The sequence below is a fragment of the Macaca thibetana genome, chromosome 5 (genome assembly GCF_024542745.1).
Source record: "Macaca thibetana thibetana isolate TM-01 chromosome 5, ASM2454274v1, whole genome shotgun sequence".
Lineage (NCBI taxonomy): Eukaryota > Metazoa > Chordata > Mammalia > Primates > Cercopithecidae > Macaca > Macaca thibetana.
This window is the reverse complement of record NC_065582.1, coordinates 149194946-149210847: the sequence shown is the minus strand read 5'-3', so window position 1 is coordinate 149210847 and position 15902 is coordinate 149194946. Positions and strand designations below refer to the sequence as shown.

At 44.1% G+C, this 15902-nt stretch overlaps 1 protein-coding gene across 6 annotated transcripts in view; it reads left to right on the top strand.

Moving 5' to 3' along the window:
• C5H4orf19 (chromosome 5 C4orf19 homolog) overlaps window positions 1–14236 on the top strand; it is a 137255-nt gene extending 123019 nt beyond the window's left edge. For all 6 annotated transcript variants that reach the window (XM_050790915.1, XM_050790914.1, XM_050790918.1 and 3 more), the window contains 2 exons: window positions 9546–9599; window positions 10802–14236. In XM_050790915.1, coding sequence (XP_050646872.1) covers window positions 9568–9599; window positions 10802–11717 — 948 coding nt within the window. In that variant the 5' untranslated portion in view covers window positions 9546–9567 and the 3' untranslated portion in view covers window positions 11718–14236. The remainder of the gene's footprint in view (window positions 1–9545; window positions 9600–10801) is intronic.
• The last annotated feature ends 1666 nt before the right edge of the window (window positions 14237–15902 follow it).

Here is a 15902-nt window from a genome sequence, read left to right as displayed (position 1 = left end):
TGACTCATGCCTGTAATCCCAGCTCTTTGGGAGGCAGAGGGAGGTAGATCACCTGAGGTCAGGAGTTTGAGATCAGCCTGACCAACATGGTGAAACCCCGTCTCTACTAAATACAAAAAAAATTAGCCAGGCATGGTGGTGCACACCTGTAATGCCAGCTACTCGGGAGGCTGAGTCAGGAGAATTGCTTGAACCTGGGAGGCAGAGGTTGCAGTGAGCCAAGATTGCACCACTGTACTCCAGCCTGGGCAACAGAGCAAAACTCTGTCTCAAAAAATGAATAAATAACCATTATTTTAAGTTGATAACAACTTAGCACTGCTTGCATAAACAAACCAACAAGAAAAAAACAAAACAAAACAAAAACAAAGACTCTAACTTCATCCCCTCACTTTTTAACTTTTTGTTATATCTATTTACATATTATCATACAGTCTATGTCTTGAAAAATTTTTGTTATTATTTATGATTGGTTCATTTTTTAGTCTTTCTATTCAAGAGAAGTTTACACACCACAGTTACAATGTTATAATATTCCGTGTTTATCTGTTTGCTTATGATTACCAGCAAGTTTTGTACCTTCACATGATTTCTCATTGCTCATTAACATCCTTTTCTTTCTGATTGAAGTACTCCCTTTAGCATTTTTTATAAGATAGAACTGGTGTTGATGAAATCTCTGAGCTTTTGTTTGTCTAGGAAATTTACTTCTTCATGTTTGAAGAATATTTTTGCCACAAACACTATTCCACTGTAAAAGTTGTTTTCCTTCAGCACTTTAAATATGTTATGCCACTAACATGTCATGTCTCTCCTGGACTGTAAGATTTCCACTGAGAAGTCTGCTGCCCAACGTATTGGAGCTTCATTGTATGTTATTTGTTTCTTTTCTCTGCTGCTTTCAGGATCCTTTCTTTATCCTTGACTTTTGGGAGTTTGATTACTAATTGCCTTGAGGTAGTCTTCTTTGGGTTAAATCTGCTTGGTGTTTTATAGCCTTCTTGTACTTTGATATTGATATATTTCTCTAGGTTTGGGAAGTTCTCTCTTATTATCTCTTTGAATAAGCTTTCTACCCCTATTTCTTTTTCTACTTCTCCTTATGGCCAATAACTCTTAGATTTGCCCTTTTGGGGCTATTTTCTAGATCTTGTAGGCATGCATCATTGTTTTTTCTTCTTTTTTTCTTCTGTGTCCTCTGAATATATTTTTAAATAGCATGTCTTCAAGTTCACTAATTCTTTATTCTGCTTGATTAATTCTACTGTTAAGAGACTCTGATGCATTCTTCAGTATGTCACTTGTATTTTTCAACTCCAGAATTTCTGCTTGATTCTTTTTGTTTCAATCTCTTTGTTAAATTTATCTGATAGAATTTTGAATTCCTTCTCTGTGGTATCTTGAATTTCTTTGAGTTTCCTCAACACAGCTATTTTGAGTTCTCTGTCAGAATAGTCATATATCTCTGTTTCTCCAGGATTGGTCCCTGGAGCTTTATTTAGTTCTTTTGGTGAGGTAATTTTTTTTTTTTTTTTTGGATGGTCTTCATGTTTGTGGATGCTCATTGGTATCTGGGCATTGAACCTGGGTATTCCTCATAGTCTTTCCAGTTTGGGCTTATTTGTACCTGTTCTTGGAAAGGCTTTTCAGGTATTCGAAGGGACTTGTGTGTTGTGATCTAAGCCATATCTACATTAGAGGCATCCCAAGCCCAGTAATGCTATGGTTCTTGCCAACTCATAGAGGTATCACCTTGGTGGTCTTGGATAAGATCTGGAAGAATTCTCTGGATTACCAGGCAGAGACTCTTGTTCCCCAAACAAAAGTTTATCTCTCTGTGCTGAGCCACCTGAAGCTGGGGGTGGGGTGACACAAGCACCCTTGTGGCCATGATCACTAGGACTAAGCTGAGTCAGACCTGAAGCCAGTACAGCACTGGATCTTATCCAAGTTTCGCTGTAACCACTATCTAGCTAGCTCCTATGTTTGTTCAAGGCCCTAATGCTCTACAATCAACAGGGAGCAAAGCCAGCCAGGCTTGTGTCTTTCCATTCAGGGCAACAAGATACCCCAGGCCCTAGGCGGGAGATAGGGACTGAAGTCAAAATCCTTAGACATCTACCTGGTGCTCTATTCTACTGGGGCTGAGCTGTCACTCAAACCATAAGACAAGGCCATTTCCATTCTTCCCTCCCCTTTTCCCAGGAAAAGGATCCTCTCCCTATCACCATTACTACCACAGACCCACAGGGAGTATTGCCAGGCTACTGCCGATGTTCCCTTAAGGCCCAAGAGCTCCTCAGACAGTTTGTGGTAAGTGTTGCCAGGCCTAGGACACATCCTTCAGGGCCTGGCAACACTAGGACACATCCTTCAGTCCAGAAATGCCATCCAAGAGCCAAGGCTTGAATTAGGGACTCCAAGAGCTCACTTGGTGCTCTACCCCACTGTGGCTGAGCTGTTACCTAAGGTGCAAGACAAAGTCCACTTTACTCTTCCCTCTGCTTTTCTCAAGTAGAAGTAGTCTCTCCCCATAGCCACCACAGCTAGGAATGTGCTGGGTCTCACCTAAAGCCAGCATGTCTCAGAGTCTCATCCAAGGCCCACAGCATACTACCTGGGTATTCCTGCTGGTTATTCAGGGCCCAAAGGCTCTCTACTCAGCAGGTGATGGGTCTTGCCAGGACTTGATCCTTCCTTTCAAGGAAGGTGCAGTCCCTTGTGGCCCAGGGTATGTCTATTAATGTCATCTAGGAGCTAGGGCCTGGAATGGGGGCCTCATGACTCTGCCTGGTGCCCTATCCTAATGTGGCTGAGCTGGTATCCTATGGTATAAGACAAAGTCCTCTTTACTCTTCCCTCTCTTTTCCTCAAGCACAAGGAGGGGGTCACTTTCATTGCTGTGAGCTGTGTTGCCTGGGTTTTTGGGACACGTGACACAGGTTCTCCCTTAGCCACTCTTGTGTCTTAGCAGATCAGGTGCCCCCCAGGTCCCCTGGCTCTGGCCCCAGCACAGCACTGACGCCCTGCCTAGGAACCACAGTTCTTTGGCCTAGACTACCCTTCAAGTTTATTAGGATTTAGTCCAAGTTTATTAGGATTTAGTCCAAGTCCTTGGTTGAGGCTTGCCAAAACTCAAGTTCCAACAGCTGGACCATACAATTTCCCTCTGGCTAGAGCTGGTTCAAATGCTCCCTCTGTGTGTGGGTACACTGTAGGGTCGTGGCTTAGCTTATTTCAGCCAGGTTTTGCTTTCTGCTCTGATAGGGCAGCCCTGAGTTCAAATGCAAAGTCCCACAATCACTGCACTCTCCCTCCCCCAAACACACAGATTCTGTCTCCACGTCATGCAGCCACTGCCAAGGAATAGGTATCAGCAGTTCAAGATTGTCTTTCCTACCCTCTTTAGTGCCTCTTTCAGCAATACGAAGTTAAAACCAGGTACTGTGATTGCGTATCTGATTTTTGGTTCTTATAAAGGTGCTTGTTTGTGTAGATGATGGTTGTTAAATTTGGTGTTCCTGTGAGGCAGTGAAGCAAAGATCAGTGGAGGCTTCTATTTGGCCATCTTGTTCTGTCCTTCCCCAAGAGCATCCTCTTATATAACCCCAGGACAATGTTCAAAAGCAAGTAATTCACATCAATTTAATACCATTACTTAATCTACAGACCTTATTCAGATTTTACCGATTATGTCAATAACGACCTTTTAGCAAGAAGGACATGCAGTACATCGGTTGTCATGTCTCTTAAATCTTCTCGAATTTGGAAGCATTCTTCTGTCTTTCTTTGCTTTTTCATAACATTACATTATTTTAAAAGTACAGGCCAGTTGCTTTGCAGAATATCCCTCATGTTTCAACTCAGAGTATGCTCTTTTGTCAGAAAATCTCAGAAGTGAGGCTAAGTTCTCAGTGCCTCCTATCAGGAGCCACATGCCATTGATTTGTCTCATTGTGGCACTATTACCTTTGACTACTTGGTTGAGGCCCTGTATGCCAGGTTTCTCCAGTGTAAGAATACTATTTTATCCTTAATCATATTGGCGGGGGGGGCTACTTTGAGACTAAATGTCCTGTCCTCCTCAAAATTTCACCCACTAGTCCTACCTTCCATTGATACTTCTTACTGACATCAGTTATTATTATGATGGCTATCAAATGGTGATTTTTCTAGTTCCAGTATTTCTCGTATGTTTGTTAGCTGGTTTCCTACTTGTAAGGTAGAATGTTCCCTTTCCTTTTATGTATCTTAGTGTGGACTCGTAAGTCCTTGTTTTATTCAATGGGCTATAATGCTGTATATTAGTAATTATTTTAATACTCCAGTTGTTCCACTTTGGTCAGTAAAACCTCTACAAGTGGATTCCTGTGTCCTTTTAGAATGTCCCTGTCATTCTTCAAAGCTATCACTATTTAAAGGGAACTCTTTCCAAATGGGTTGAGTCTTTTTCTATATGCCCTTGACTTCCTGATGAATACTCAGTTAATTTCTCTGCCTGGTTAGAAAACTCCTGGGCTTCTCTGGACTTCCCCCTTCCCCCACCACCATTGCTACCCTCCCAGCAAGGAGGCTTCACCAATGACTGACACGGCATTAGCATGACCTTCTTTAAACACAGAACAGAGTCAGCCCCCAACACAAGGCTGCAGGAGCAGGCAGCAGCAGCAATGGGTGGACACAGCCATCCTAATGGTGTTTGTTTTTCCCCTATGTAAACCCAGCAGCGGTTGTGAAGGATTTGCCCTTCGTTGGCTGTTGCTTTTTTGTACACCAAAGAGAAAGCAAATTTTGATTTTGCTCTGTAATAAAGGGTACCCAACAACTGAATTCTTACCTTTAAGCTAGCTGTTGCCAAAAGGGAGGCAAGGAAGAAAGCTAATAGACTGCTCATTTTGAACCCAATCTTACATCAAAAGAGCATATTGTTTTCATTGCTGGGTATCGCATGCTAGACCCGGAGTATTTCCTTGTTGCCCCTGGACTTAGGAGAAGTCCTTGCTAAACGCAAGATGTAGAAGTGGGAGTGACAAATGAAAAAAGAAATGAATTAAACTTTATATGACACATCATATAAGGAAGAATAATTGTAGACACAGGCATGCAGGGGTTGGGCGTGAGTACATTAGTCCCCACCCTTTTCGTCAGCAGTCACACAACCTTGGACATTAGAGCCTATCCGTCTGATCTAGAGAAGGAATGTTGCTGGGGAAGGAAAACTCAGGGCGAGGTGAGAGAGGACAGAACCTCTAACCAGGAAGAGGCTGTCCCTGCCAAGCTCCGGGAGGCGCAGAAGCATGACCCTCAGGTATGGGACCAGGTCTATAGGAAACCCATGTGGGGTGCCCTAATGGGAGGCAAGCGGGGGAGGAACCAAACTGGAAACCTGATTCTGAAAGAGGAAAACCACCACAACATCCTTTGTAACTGCACAGCTTGGAAGAACAGTATAGATCCTGTGGTTTTCCTGGGCAAGGAGGGGAGTCTAAAAGCCACAGATGAATCTGTTTCCTTCAGAAGCAGGGAAGGGGCAGTTTTCGAGTGCGGCTGTTAAATCTCCGCAGTCACTTCATTTGGTGCAGCCTGCTCCTGTGGTCTTGGCTATAGCAACAGAAGGCGGGGATGGAGGGTGCCCCAGGGTCAGTCTTGATCAGCCTCTGAGGAGCTGGGAATGCAAGGTGTCACTCTGGATGTGTCTGCCTGTTTTTCCTCGCCTTCTTGCCTTCCTTCGTCTTTCCTCCCTCTTTTCTTTCCTCCTTTCTTTTGCCTTCCCCTGTACACCTTTCGAATTCACCATCGTAAAGTTGACCTGAGATTTTTCAATGAGTAATGTTTTATGATTGCTTCAGTTACATTATTACAATCCAGTCTGCCTTCCTTGTTTCTCAAACACTTCTAAGCTCTTTTCTCCTTTTCTTTGACCTTTTTGTTTGTTTGTTTTTACTACCTATCCTCCTGACCAGTTGTCATTGTTTGTTGGTTTGTTTACTTTTAAGGAGTCCAAGATAAACAAACTATTGCAGGCATGAAAAGGGTCAAGATTTCAGAGTGAATTGTGGAGGGGGAGGGTCAGGAGGGGAGGGGAGAGGAGAGGTGTTGAGGGAGGGGAGGGGACAGGAGAGGAGTGGAGGGAGAGGAGGGGAGAGGAGAGGAGTGGAGGGAGAGGAGGGGAGAGGAGAGGTGTGGAGGGATGGGAGGGGAGGGGAGAGGTGTGGATGGAGGTGAGGGGAGAGGAGAGGTGTGGAGGGAGGGGAGGGGAGAGGAGAGGTGTGGAGAGAGGGGAGGAGGTGCATGTGCTGCTTCTCGCCTGTCCTATTTATCCAGCTCATCTATGAATTATTAGCAGAAAAGGAAGGTAAAGGAAGAGTAGAGGCTGGGGACAAAATCCTGGGCTTTTGAAATGGGGTAATTTAAGAGTATTCTGAAAGATACAATGTTACACATGTGTACACAGTCCATAGAGAGAGTGATTTTTCTCTCTATGGGACTGTTGTTTCAACTGTTGTCACAGCTGATAGAAATATGCCATTTAGCCCTTATTCCAGAACCAAGTCCTACTTGACATTGTTAATACTCTTGTTTGTATCCATAGGTTCTGGCAACTAGATTACATCTTTCTTGGATAGTAGACCTCCATCTTTTTCTTTTGGCGGGGGTGGGGGGTGTTTTAATATGCTGTATCCAAACAGGGGTGGGTGAGGCACCCCTGGTCTATGTTTATTATGAATGTTTGCTCATATGATCCCCAACAACACCACATAGTAGAAATATTATTATCCCCATTTACAGATCAAGTGACTGAGGCCCAAAGTCCCATAGTAGCAGGGTTTTCTGTCTCCTGAGCCCACCCTCGTGACACCTGGGTGACGTGGCTGGCACAAACTGGAAATGTCTTGATTGGTTGCAGACAACACAACAGGTTCACTGATAGTGCTCTCATTTTTAATCTATAGCCATTAAATCGTTCATTCATTCCACATGTATTGACTGCCTGCTGTGTGCCAGGTGCTATCCTAAGTGCTGAGGATTAGGCTTGAAGAAGGGTGGAAAAGGTGGGTCACAAACAAACCTACGACAGAATGTCCAGTGGTGACACATGCTAGGAAGAAAACTGAAGCACAGTAAGGAAAGAAAGGGTGGCAAGAGATGCAGGGCTGGCCCGAGGGATTCTTCCGCATTCCATGAGTCCTCCCAGGAAGAATTGGAAGGACAAGGGGGGTTTGGTCCTCAAGCATGAAGTGATTTGGGGATGTTACTAGTTTTCTGTGCTGCTGCAGCAAATTACTACAAACTGAGGGGTTTCAAACAATGGAAGCGGCCGGGTGCGATGGCTCATGCCTGTGATCCCAATACTTTAGGAGGCCGAGGTCGGTGGATCACCTGAGGTCAGGAGTTCAAGACCAGCCTGGCCAACATGGTGAAACCCCATCTCTACTAAAAATACAAAAATTAGCTGGGCATGGTGGCAGGTACCTGCAATCCCAGCTACTCGGGAGGCTGAGGCAGGAGAATCACTTGAACCCAGGAGGCAGAGGTTGCAGCGAGCCGAGATCATGCTATTGCACTCCAGCCTGGGTGACAGAGTGAGACTCTGTCTCAAAAAAACAAACAAAACAAAACAAAACAAAACAAAACAATGGAAGCATATTCTCTCCCGGTTCTAGAGACCAGAAGTCTGAAATTGGTATCAGTGGGCTTGATCCAGGGGTGGGTATCAGGGATCAAGGTGTCACCAGGGCCACACTCTTTCCAGAGGCTCCAAGGGTAAATCTGTTCCTTGCCTCTTCCAACTTGGGGGGCTGCCAGTGCTCCTTGATTTGTGACCTCCTTGCTCCGATCTCTGCCTTTTTGGTCACATTGCCTCTTCCTCTTCCTCTTCTGTCTATAATCAAATGTCCCTGCACCTCCTTCTCATAAGCATTTATTTAATTGTATTTAGAGTCCACAGATAAACTAGGCAGATTATACCATCTCAAAATCCTACACTTCATCACATCTGCAAATACCTTTAACTGGCGGACTCAGGTGACATATGAGGTATTATTTACAGGTTCCAGGAATTAGGATGTGGATATTTGGAGGCCATTTTTCAGCCTACCATAGGGAGTTATTTGTGGATTTTATTTTTTTAATGTAAATCTAGTCCCTTTTAACTGACCAAGCCATCTATACTTCTTAAAAAGCACCAATCATGTTCACTGTGGGCAAAAGCTTATGGAGCAGCATCCCTGGAAATTCATCCGTGATTGAAAGAAGGAAAGAGGGACAACAGGGGAGACAGAGACACAGCCAGCAATGAATGATCTCTCTCTCTGGTGCCTGTGTTTCATGGAGACAGGGGACTGGGGATGCAGATTCTGTTTTGGCTTGTCTTTTTAAAGGCTGTAGGCCCGGCACAGTGGCTCATGCCTGTAATCCCAAACCTTTGGGAGGCCAAGACAGCCAGATCACTTGAGATCAGGAATTTGAGACCAGCATGGCCAACATGGCAAAACCCTGTCTCTACTAAAAATACAAAGATTAGCCAGGCGTGGTGGCACCCACCTGTAAACCCAGCTACTTGGGAGGCCGAGGCAGGAGAATCGCCTGAACCTGGGAGGCGGAGGTTGCAGCGAGCCGAGATTGCGCCACTGCACTCCAGCTTAGGCGACAGAGTGAGACTGTGTCTCAAAAAAATAATAACAATAAAAGCTGTAGACTTTAGAAATGAGAAGTAACTTAGAGATGCTTCCATACTCACTTTTAGGATATTCTGAGGAAGGAAGAGGCAAACATGGTCAGTCTTATATGAGGAGAAGATTTTGTTCCAAAGGAAATGATCGGGAAAAGCCCAGCTTGGGGAGGGGCCAGGGAACAGTGGGCAGGTGGGAAATGAATTCCACCTTCTGCCAGGAAGCCTAAGGGGGTATGTCTTTGAGCTAAAAAGAACAGGTCCACGAATCAGAGTTGAGATGTTGAGATTGACCCAGCGGCGGGAAAAGCAACACAGGATAAATTTAGTGTGGTTGAAGCTTGTGCAATGATTCAGGCTGTCACGCTCCTCAGTGTCTGAATCATGGGACACAATAGATCCGCCAGCTTATTCCAGCATCCTTTAACCCTTGAGGAGCAAATGCCCTGGCAAGGAGCCCGCTCAGAATCTCCTCCGGCTCCTGCTGCTGCTGCACAGTGGGCTGTGCCCTGGTGAGGTTCCTGTGTCCTCTGTAGAAGGTAACAGATTAGGAAATGGCAGAAGTCCCTTCTCTGTCTAGCATCCTTCCACCTTCTCATCTGTAAAATGGGGATGAAACACATAACCCCAGGGTTGGGAGAAAGGTCTGACACAGAGGCAAGTGTCAGTGAACGTCCGAGAACGCTGAAGCAGTGATGGAAATGGGGTGTTCCTGGTTACCAGCGCCCTCTCTGACCCATGTGGTAGTTACGCTTTTGCCAAAGTGTGTGACTATTAATACATTTTGAGTCTCTAGGAAAAAAAAAAAAGCAAACTTAATTCCTACTAAGAGATCACTCACTGTCTTCTCTACCTTTTACGCTTTCTTTTCCAGGTGGTAACAGAAAACAATCCAGATGGGGTGCAGGTGCTGTAAAATAATACAAAGGTAAAGCTGGAGAAATACTACTTCTAAATGGAGGCATTTGTGATGAGCGTGGAGTCACTTTTAAAGACCATGCATGTATTCAGAGCATTTATCCAGCTTGGGGCATGATCGACATTGCCAGCACATTAAGAGTTTGGAACTGTTATCATATCATGAAAAGAACATGTGCCCTAGATTTTCTTAACTTTTTTTGCTCACTTCTCAAAGCATGTTGGGAACACCATCATTTTCTGAGGCTGAATTTGGTCTGGGTTTCTGAGGATGCCTGAAATGGCATCGCTGAAAATAAATCACCCCAATCACATATGTGCTTTTAATTTTGTCCACACTGCATTTCATAAAACTGTGAGTAACATGAACATAAACTTCTAACTAAGATAAAGGGAAGAAAAGTAACTGATGATCTTGCTTTCTTAACAAATATGCTGTCTTTTTAATTGTAGCTCTATTCTAGACCCATACATAAATAAGCTTTATTCCACTGTAATCATAATGTGATGTTTGGCTTTATTCAAAAAATATGTATTGTAAGTATCATTCCTGTGACTGCAGACTTCATATTTATCATTTTAATGACTGCATAATATTCCACTGAGAGGGTATACTCCTTATGGCCCTATTAGTGGACACTTGTTTTATGTATTGTTTTTTATTTTAAAATTCTATGAACCACTTTGTATTTTACTTTACCCCCTAACCCTCCTTCCTCCTTTTGGCTCTCTTCTTAAGATGTATTTCTGGCAGAACCTTGTTTTTGTTTTTCAAGACTGTCCTGCTCTGTCATCCAGGCTGGAATGCAGGGGCGTGATCTCAGCTCACTGCAGCCTCTGCCTCCCAGGTTCAAGCGATTCTCCTACCTCAGCCTCCCGAGTAGCTGGGATTACAGGTGCCCACCACCACACCCAGCTAACTTTTGTACTTTTAGTAAAGATGGGGTTTCACCATGTCAGTCGGGCTGGTCTCGAACTCCTGACCTCAAGTGATCCACCCGCCTTGGCCACCCAAATTGCTGAGATTACAGGTGTGAGCCACCGAACATTTTTATACCAACTATATCTATTTGATTTAGACACACTTATCTAGGTTGAAAAGAGTAATGACAGAAATTAAATTAGCAGGTTTCATAGAAAGAAGCAGGGCCTGTGGTAAAAATCTTTAATGATGGAGCAGACCTGACTGGTTTTTCGTTGTCCTCCCTGCAGCTATCTCTTTGATCCAGTTCAAGTGTCCTCTCCTGGCTATGTCAATGAAGTCAACAGCTGCAAGCTAGATGAAGACGACACTGATAAATTAAAAGGCAAATGGAACAGTGAAGTCCTGGTGCAGAAAAATGACTCTCAGAGGCAGGGCTCCAAAAAGACTGAGAGCAGCAGCAGGACAGCTAACCCACGGGAGCCCTGCTGGCCTCACCAAGGGCCGCCCCCGCAGGGGGATGTTGGAGGGGAACACCATGCCTGCGGCATCAATGGCATCGGCCCTGCTGCCGCTCCACAGCCCGCTGGGAATCCCAGCCCTGCCCAGGATGACAGGGGCTCCTGGACCAGTACTGAAAATACTGGAGTTCCCCCAACTCAACCCTTCCTGGAAGGAGGGGACACCAGGAAACAGGACTGTGTGCTGCTGGCCTCAGAAGGAACCCAAGTCATGAGAAATGGAGACTCCAGAGCTCCTTCTGAGGCAGAAAGTTTTGCCTTAGAAGTACAAGACCGTGTCTTCCAGATACCAGCCCCAGATTACCTTCAGCATTGGGGCCCAGCTGGAGACAACATTGACCATAATGAAAAGGACCGTGTTTTCAAGAACCATACTGAGGATGAGTCCCTTGAGGGAATTCAGCCCACAGTGGGGGAGCGTGGTTTGAATACGCCCTTCTCTGGGAGGAGAAGCTGGGATTCATTGAATGAGGATGTGGAAACAGAAGTTCTAAGCATCTGCTTTAATGAGAAGGGTCCTGCTCATGCCATGCCTGTGGTTGACTCAGGAAACAGGCAGGAGGATGCCCATGGCTCCGATGGAGACGGAGATGGGGAGATTGTGGACGAGGATGCAGCGGTGGCGGAGGCCCTTGCGGCTTTAGAAGCTGCTACTGCAGGAGAAGATTTGGATGAGGCTGATTAGGGGAGGGGATTTGCACAGGGAGGTAAGCTGGTGTCGTGCTGAGCATGCAGATGCATTTGCTCCCTGGATGCAGAGCAGGTGATTCTCCCAGCATGCACCAGTGCAGCCTGACCAGTTGTTTACATCCAGCATCTGTTCTGATTGTCAGCATCTGTCCCATGCTGCTTATCACATATCTGGAGTTTCACTCTGTGTCGGTGAGCTGTCATTCAGGACACTAGGAGAAAAATCTGAGTGGGTCATTGTGCCCATATCCACAGAAAGTGCAGAAATTGAACAGCTTGCTTGACAACCCTCAAACATCTTTGAGCACCTGGTACAGATGTTTATGAGAATACTCTAAGATCTCAACCCTTGATCCCAAAGGCACACAATCACAGAGGATTCCTTTTGACTGTAAACTGTTTACCTTGCTTTTGAGAGCCAAACATTGTACCCAACCTGGAAAAAGTAACTACCCCAATTAAAGTGCCTCATGTGTCCCCAGAGCATGGCTTAACTTCAGGGACAATTCACCCAGGGAACTAAGAACTAACCAGTTGTTCAACAGCGGGTTAAGCTCAGCAGTTTTCACAGTAGAGCAGAAGTCCTCAGGAAACAAAAGGTTAGTCATTAGCTGAGATGTGATTTTAAAACACCTTGACCTTAACTTTTTTACATTATTACTTTTAAATCTCCTTTGGGACTGGGGAGGCTGGCCAAAATAGTCTTAAAACTGCTTGTGTCATATTTGGGTTTTAAGTTCATGACTTTCAGATCAGCAAAGCCATATATGCAATGTTTTTATGCCATTAAATGTCTGACTCTAATTAAAATATAACAACGTATGTGTCTTTCTGTCTTAACTCAAAGGTGGTTCTAATTTTCTCAGAATATCAGTGACCCTAGATATTACTTTCAATGTAAAGAGCTAATCTAGATGGCCGGGCGCGGTGGCTCACGCCTATAATCCCAGCACTTTGGGAGGCCGAGGTGGGTGGATCATGAGGTCAGGAGTTCGAGGCCAGCCTGGCCAACATAGTGAAACCCCATCTCTACTAAAAATACAAAAAATTATCCGGGCGTGGTGGCGGGCGCCTGTAATCCCAGCTACTTGGGAGGCTGAGGCAAGGAGAATTGCTTGAACCCAGGAGGTGGAGGTTGCAGTGAGCCAAGATCGCGCCACTGCACTCCAGCCTGGGCGGCAGTACGAGATCCCATCTCAAAAAAAAAAAAAAAAAAAGAGCTAAGCTAAGCACAGTGGCTCATGTCTGTAATCTCAGCACTTTGGAAGACTGACGTGAGAGGACTGCCAAGGCCAGGAATTCAAGACCAACCTAGGTAATTTAGCGAGACCCCATCTCTATGAAAAAAAAAAAAAGAGCTAGACTACAAAATTATACTCAAGGAAGGGACCAAGTTGGTTTGCAGAGCCATGACTTTGGCTTTCTCTCTCTCAAGTTAAACTTGATGCCATAACTAAGTGTCCTGATCTTATCACAAAGATGAATTAAGCCCTCTCTGGATTTCAGCCTTCTAATTCATTGAAACAAGGTTAACCATTCTAACATAACTCAATGGAGAATTTAAAGGCATTAAGGATGCTCAAAACTATTTAGAAAAAAAAATAAACATGGAAGATGCTTTAGTTTGGTGTTTTGTAACACAGAATTGAAATTGAACTTCGTTTGATTTCCAGCTTTGCCATGCGACTTTGGGCAAGTTATGTATCCCTTCTCTTTACCCATCTGTGAAGTGAGAATAATAAGAGTATGTGCTTGTAAAGATTAAATGAAATGATGTGTTTAGCCCAGTGCCTGGGACACTAGGCACTCAAAAATGATGTCTTACCGGTTGAAAACAATTCCTTTAAAAAACATTTTTACATCCTCACAACTGAAAACTCTAATACTGGGAGGTGTATATAATGTCATTATTTGATTTTGATAATTATTTAGTATAAAACATGATTTCTGAGCCTTCCAGCACCTTTAAGGATGGCACCCTTACAAATGCTTAATGAACATATGTTACCCTGGGTTTGTTTGGTATTGTAATGACAAGCCATTGCAAGTGACCTCTATATACAGGGTCACTCAGAGTCCTTCAAAAGATAAACTCTTGGCATTGTTAATTGCATTAGAGGTATGTCTCCTTTTGTATTTAGTACACCAAATACTTAATATTTCAGAATGCTTATTCCTTCAGTGACTTCCTAAGTGTATCAGTTGGGATTATGTTCGGTTGTATGGGATGAGTGTTTTATACAAATAGAGGTTTATTTACCTCCTATGTAAGAGAAGTCTGGAGTTAGTGATCCAGGGTGGCAGATACAGGATATCACGGACCCGTGTATCAGTGACCCACGTATCAATGGCCCACGTGTCAATGACCGGCGTATGAATGACCCATGCTTCTTCAGTCATTTTGGTTTCCTTCTCAACGTCACTTTGTAGTCCAAAATGACTGCTGTGGCTTCAGTCATTACATTTACATTCCACATTGGAAAAGAATAGGTCAAATACCCCACTCCCACTCTATTAAGGACCTCACAGAAGTATAATTCATCCCTTCCACATATACTCCCTTTGGTCAAAACCTGGTCACTTGGCCACATCTAGCTGCAAAAGAGACTAGGAAAGTTGTCTTTCTAGTGGTGTGCATGGCTTTGCGAAATAAACTCAGAATGCAGTGACTGAGAGGGGGAAATGGACAGTGCGTTTCAAGGCAGTCGGTTTACAGTCTCTGCCACAGGAGGCCTCAAAACCCAAACACCTGGGATACAGCTGGTCTCAAAAGATTAGAAGATTGTGTGTACATTCAGTGTGGTACCAAAGGGGCCTCCACCTTTGGTCCAGGGGAAGGAGGACTGGACAGCTACTGCTGCTCCAACTTCCCATTGATATCTCCAAACCTGACGAAAGAAGAAATTCAGACAAGGAACGGGTAGGGTAAGGTATTAGGGCAGACAAGTCTCTTTCTCTTACCCAGACACACACTTTTGCATTTACATATGTATATAATTTTACATCTTAGAACAGCTGCAGAGTTCACCATAACTGACAGCTCTCTAGTTTTAAAGATTCTCTTTTATGAATAACTTCTTCAAAAAGGTCGACAGATGGCCAATACTTTCAAGAGTTATTTAAAAGTAATTCTGGCCCCTTTCATCTTTACTCCAATATCCAGGCTCCCCCAAAGGAAATCAGAGGAAAGTAAAAAATCTTTAGGCTGAAAAGTAATTCCAGCTTTAAGCCTTATCTACCAGGTTGTCTCACAGCGAGCTGTCTGAGCACGCTTATGTGTGTAGTGTCTTCTTGCTGCAGCTTAGTGCCACCTCTTGTCAGAAAAGTGATGTTGAAAATAGGCAACCTTTTCAAACATTGTGGACAATTTGAAGGCACAATGCACTCTGATAGGAAGGCACTAGCTGTGATTGGGGCGGACTTCACAGTTCTCCGTGAACCTTAAGCAATTGCATCACATGCATATTTACCATGTTAAATCCTGATTTTGATTTAAGATTATTTTAGGTACATATTACACATAGGTTTCTTGAGCTAAGAAGTTAGATGTAACTTTTTACTGGGGGAAAATGAACTATCATATAAATATGAAATTAAATTTTTTTCCCCTCGTTGCCAAAGCTGATGTAGTGAATAGTTATAACTGGAAAAACCAGATACCCAAAAGAATGAAGAGAATTTTAGGTTTCTTACACAGCACATGCCCAACTGTCTATGCTCAGTAAGTGCTGGCCATTCGTCATTTTCCTCCCTCTGCCCCGCTCTGTCTCTCTGATTCTCTTCTCTTCCTACCTCTCCCATCCGTACCTCCAAGCAGGAGGCCTTAGAAAGAATGAATGAGACACCATATGCAAGTACGAGCGCAAAGATCTCCTGACTTCCCCGGTGTGGTCATCTGTGTGCAACCATGCAGCAGACAAGAGCACAGTCACTACTGCAGCACAGGATGTAGCCTCCTTTCCTGGACTTGGACTTGACTCTTCATCAAGGGCACTGCTTTTCACACAACCAGTCTTTATGATGAAAATGTAGTAATTGTTCCTTTCTGGGTTTGTTTCATTTTTTTTTTCTCTAGATTAAACCTCATGCATTTTAAAATCCTCTATTTTGGAGTTGGTGACAAACACAGACAAGCTGACATCTGTTTTTCATGGTAAATTCTTTCCCTGTTAACTAATAG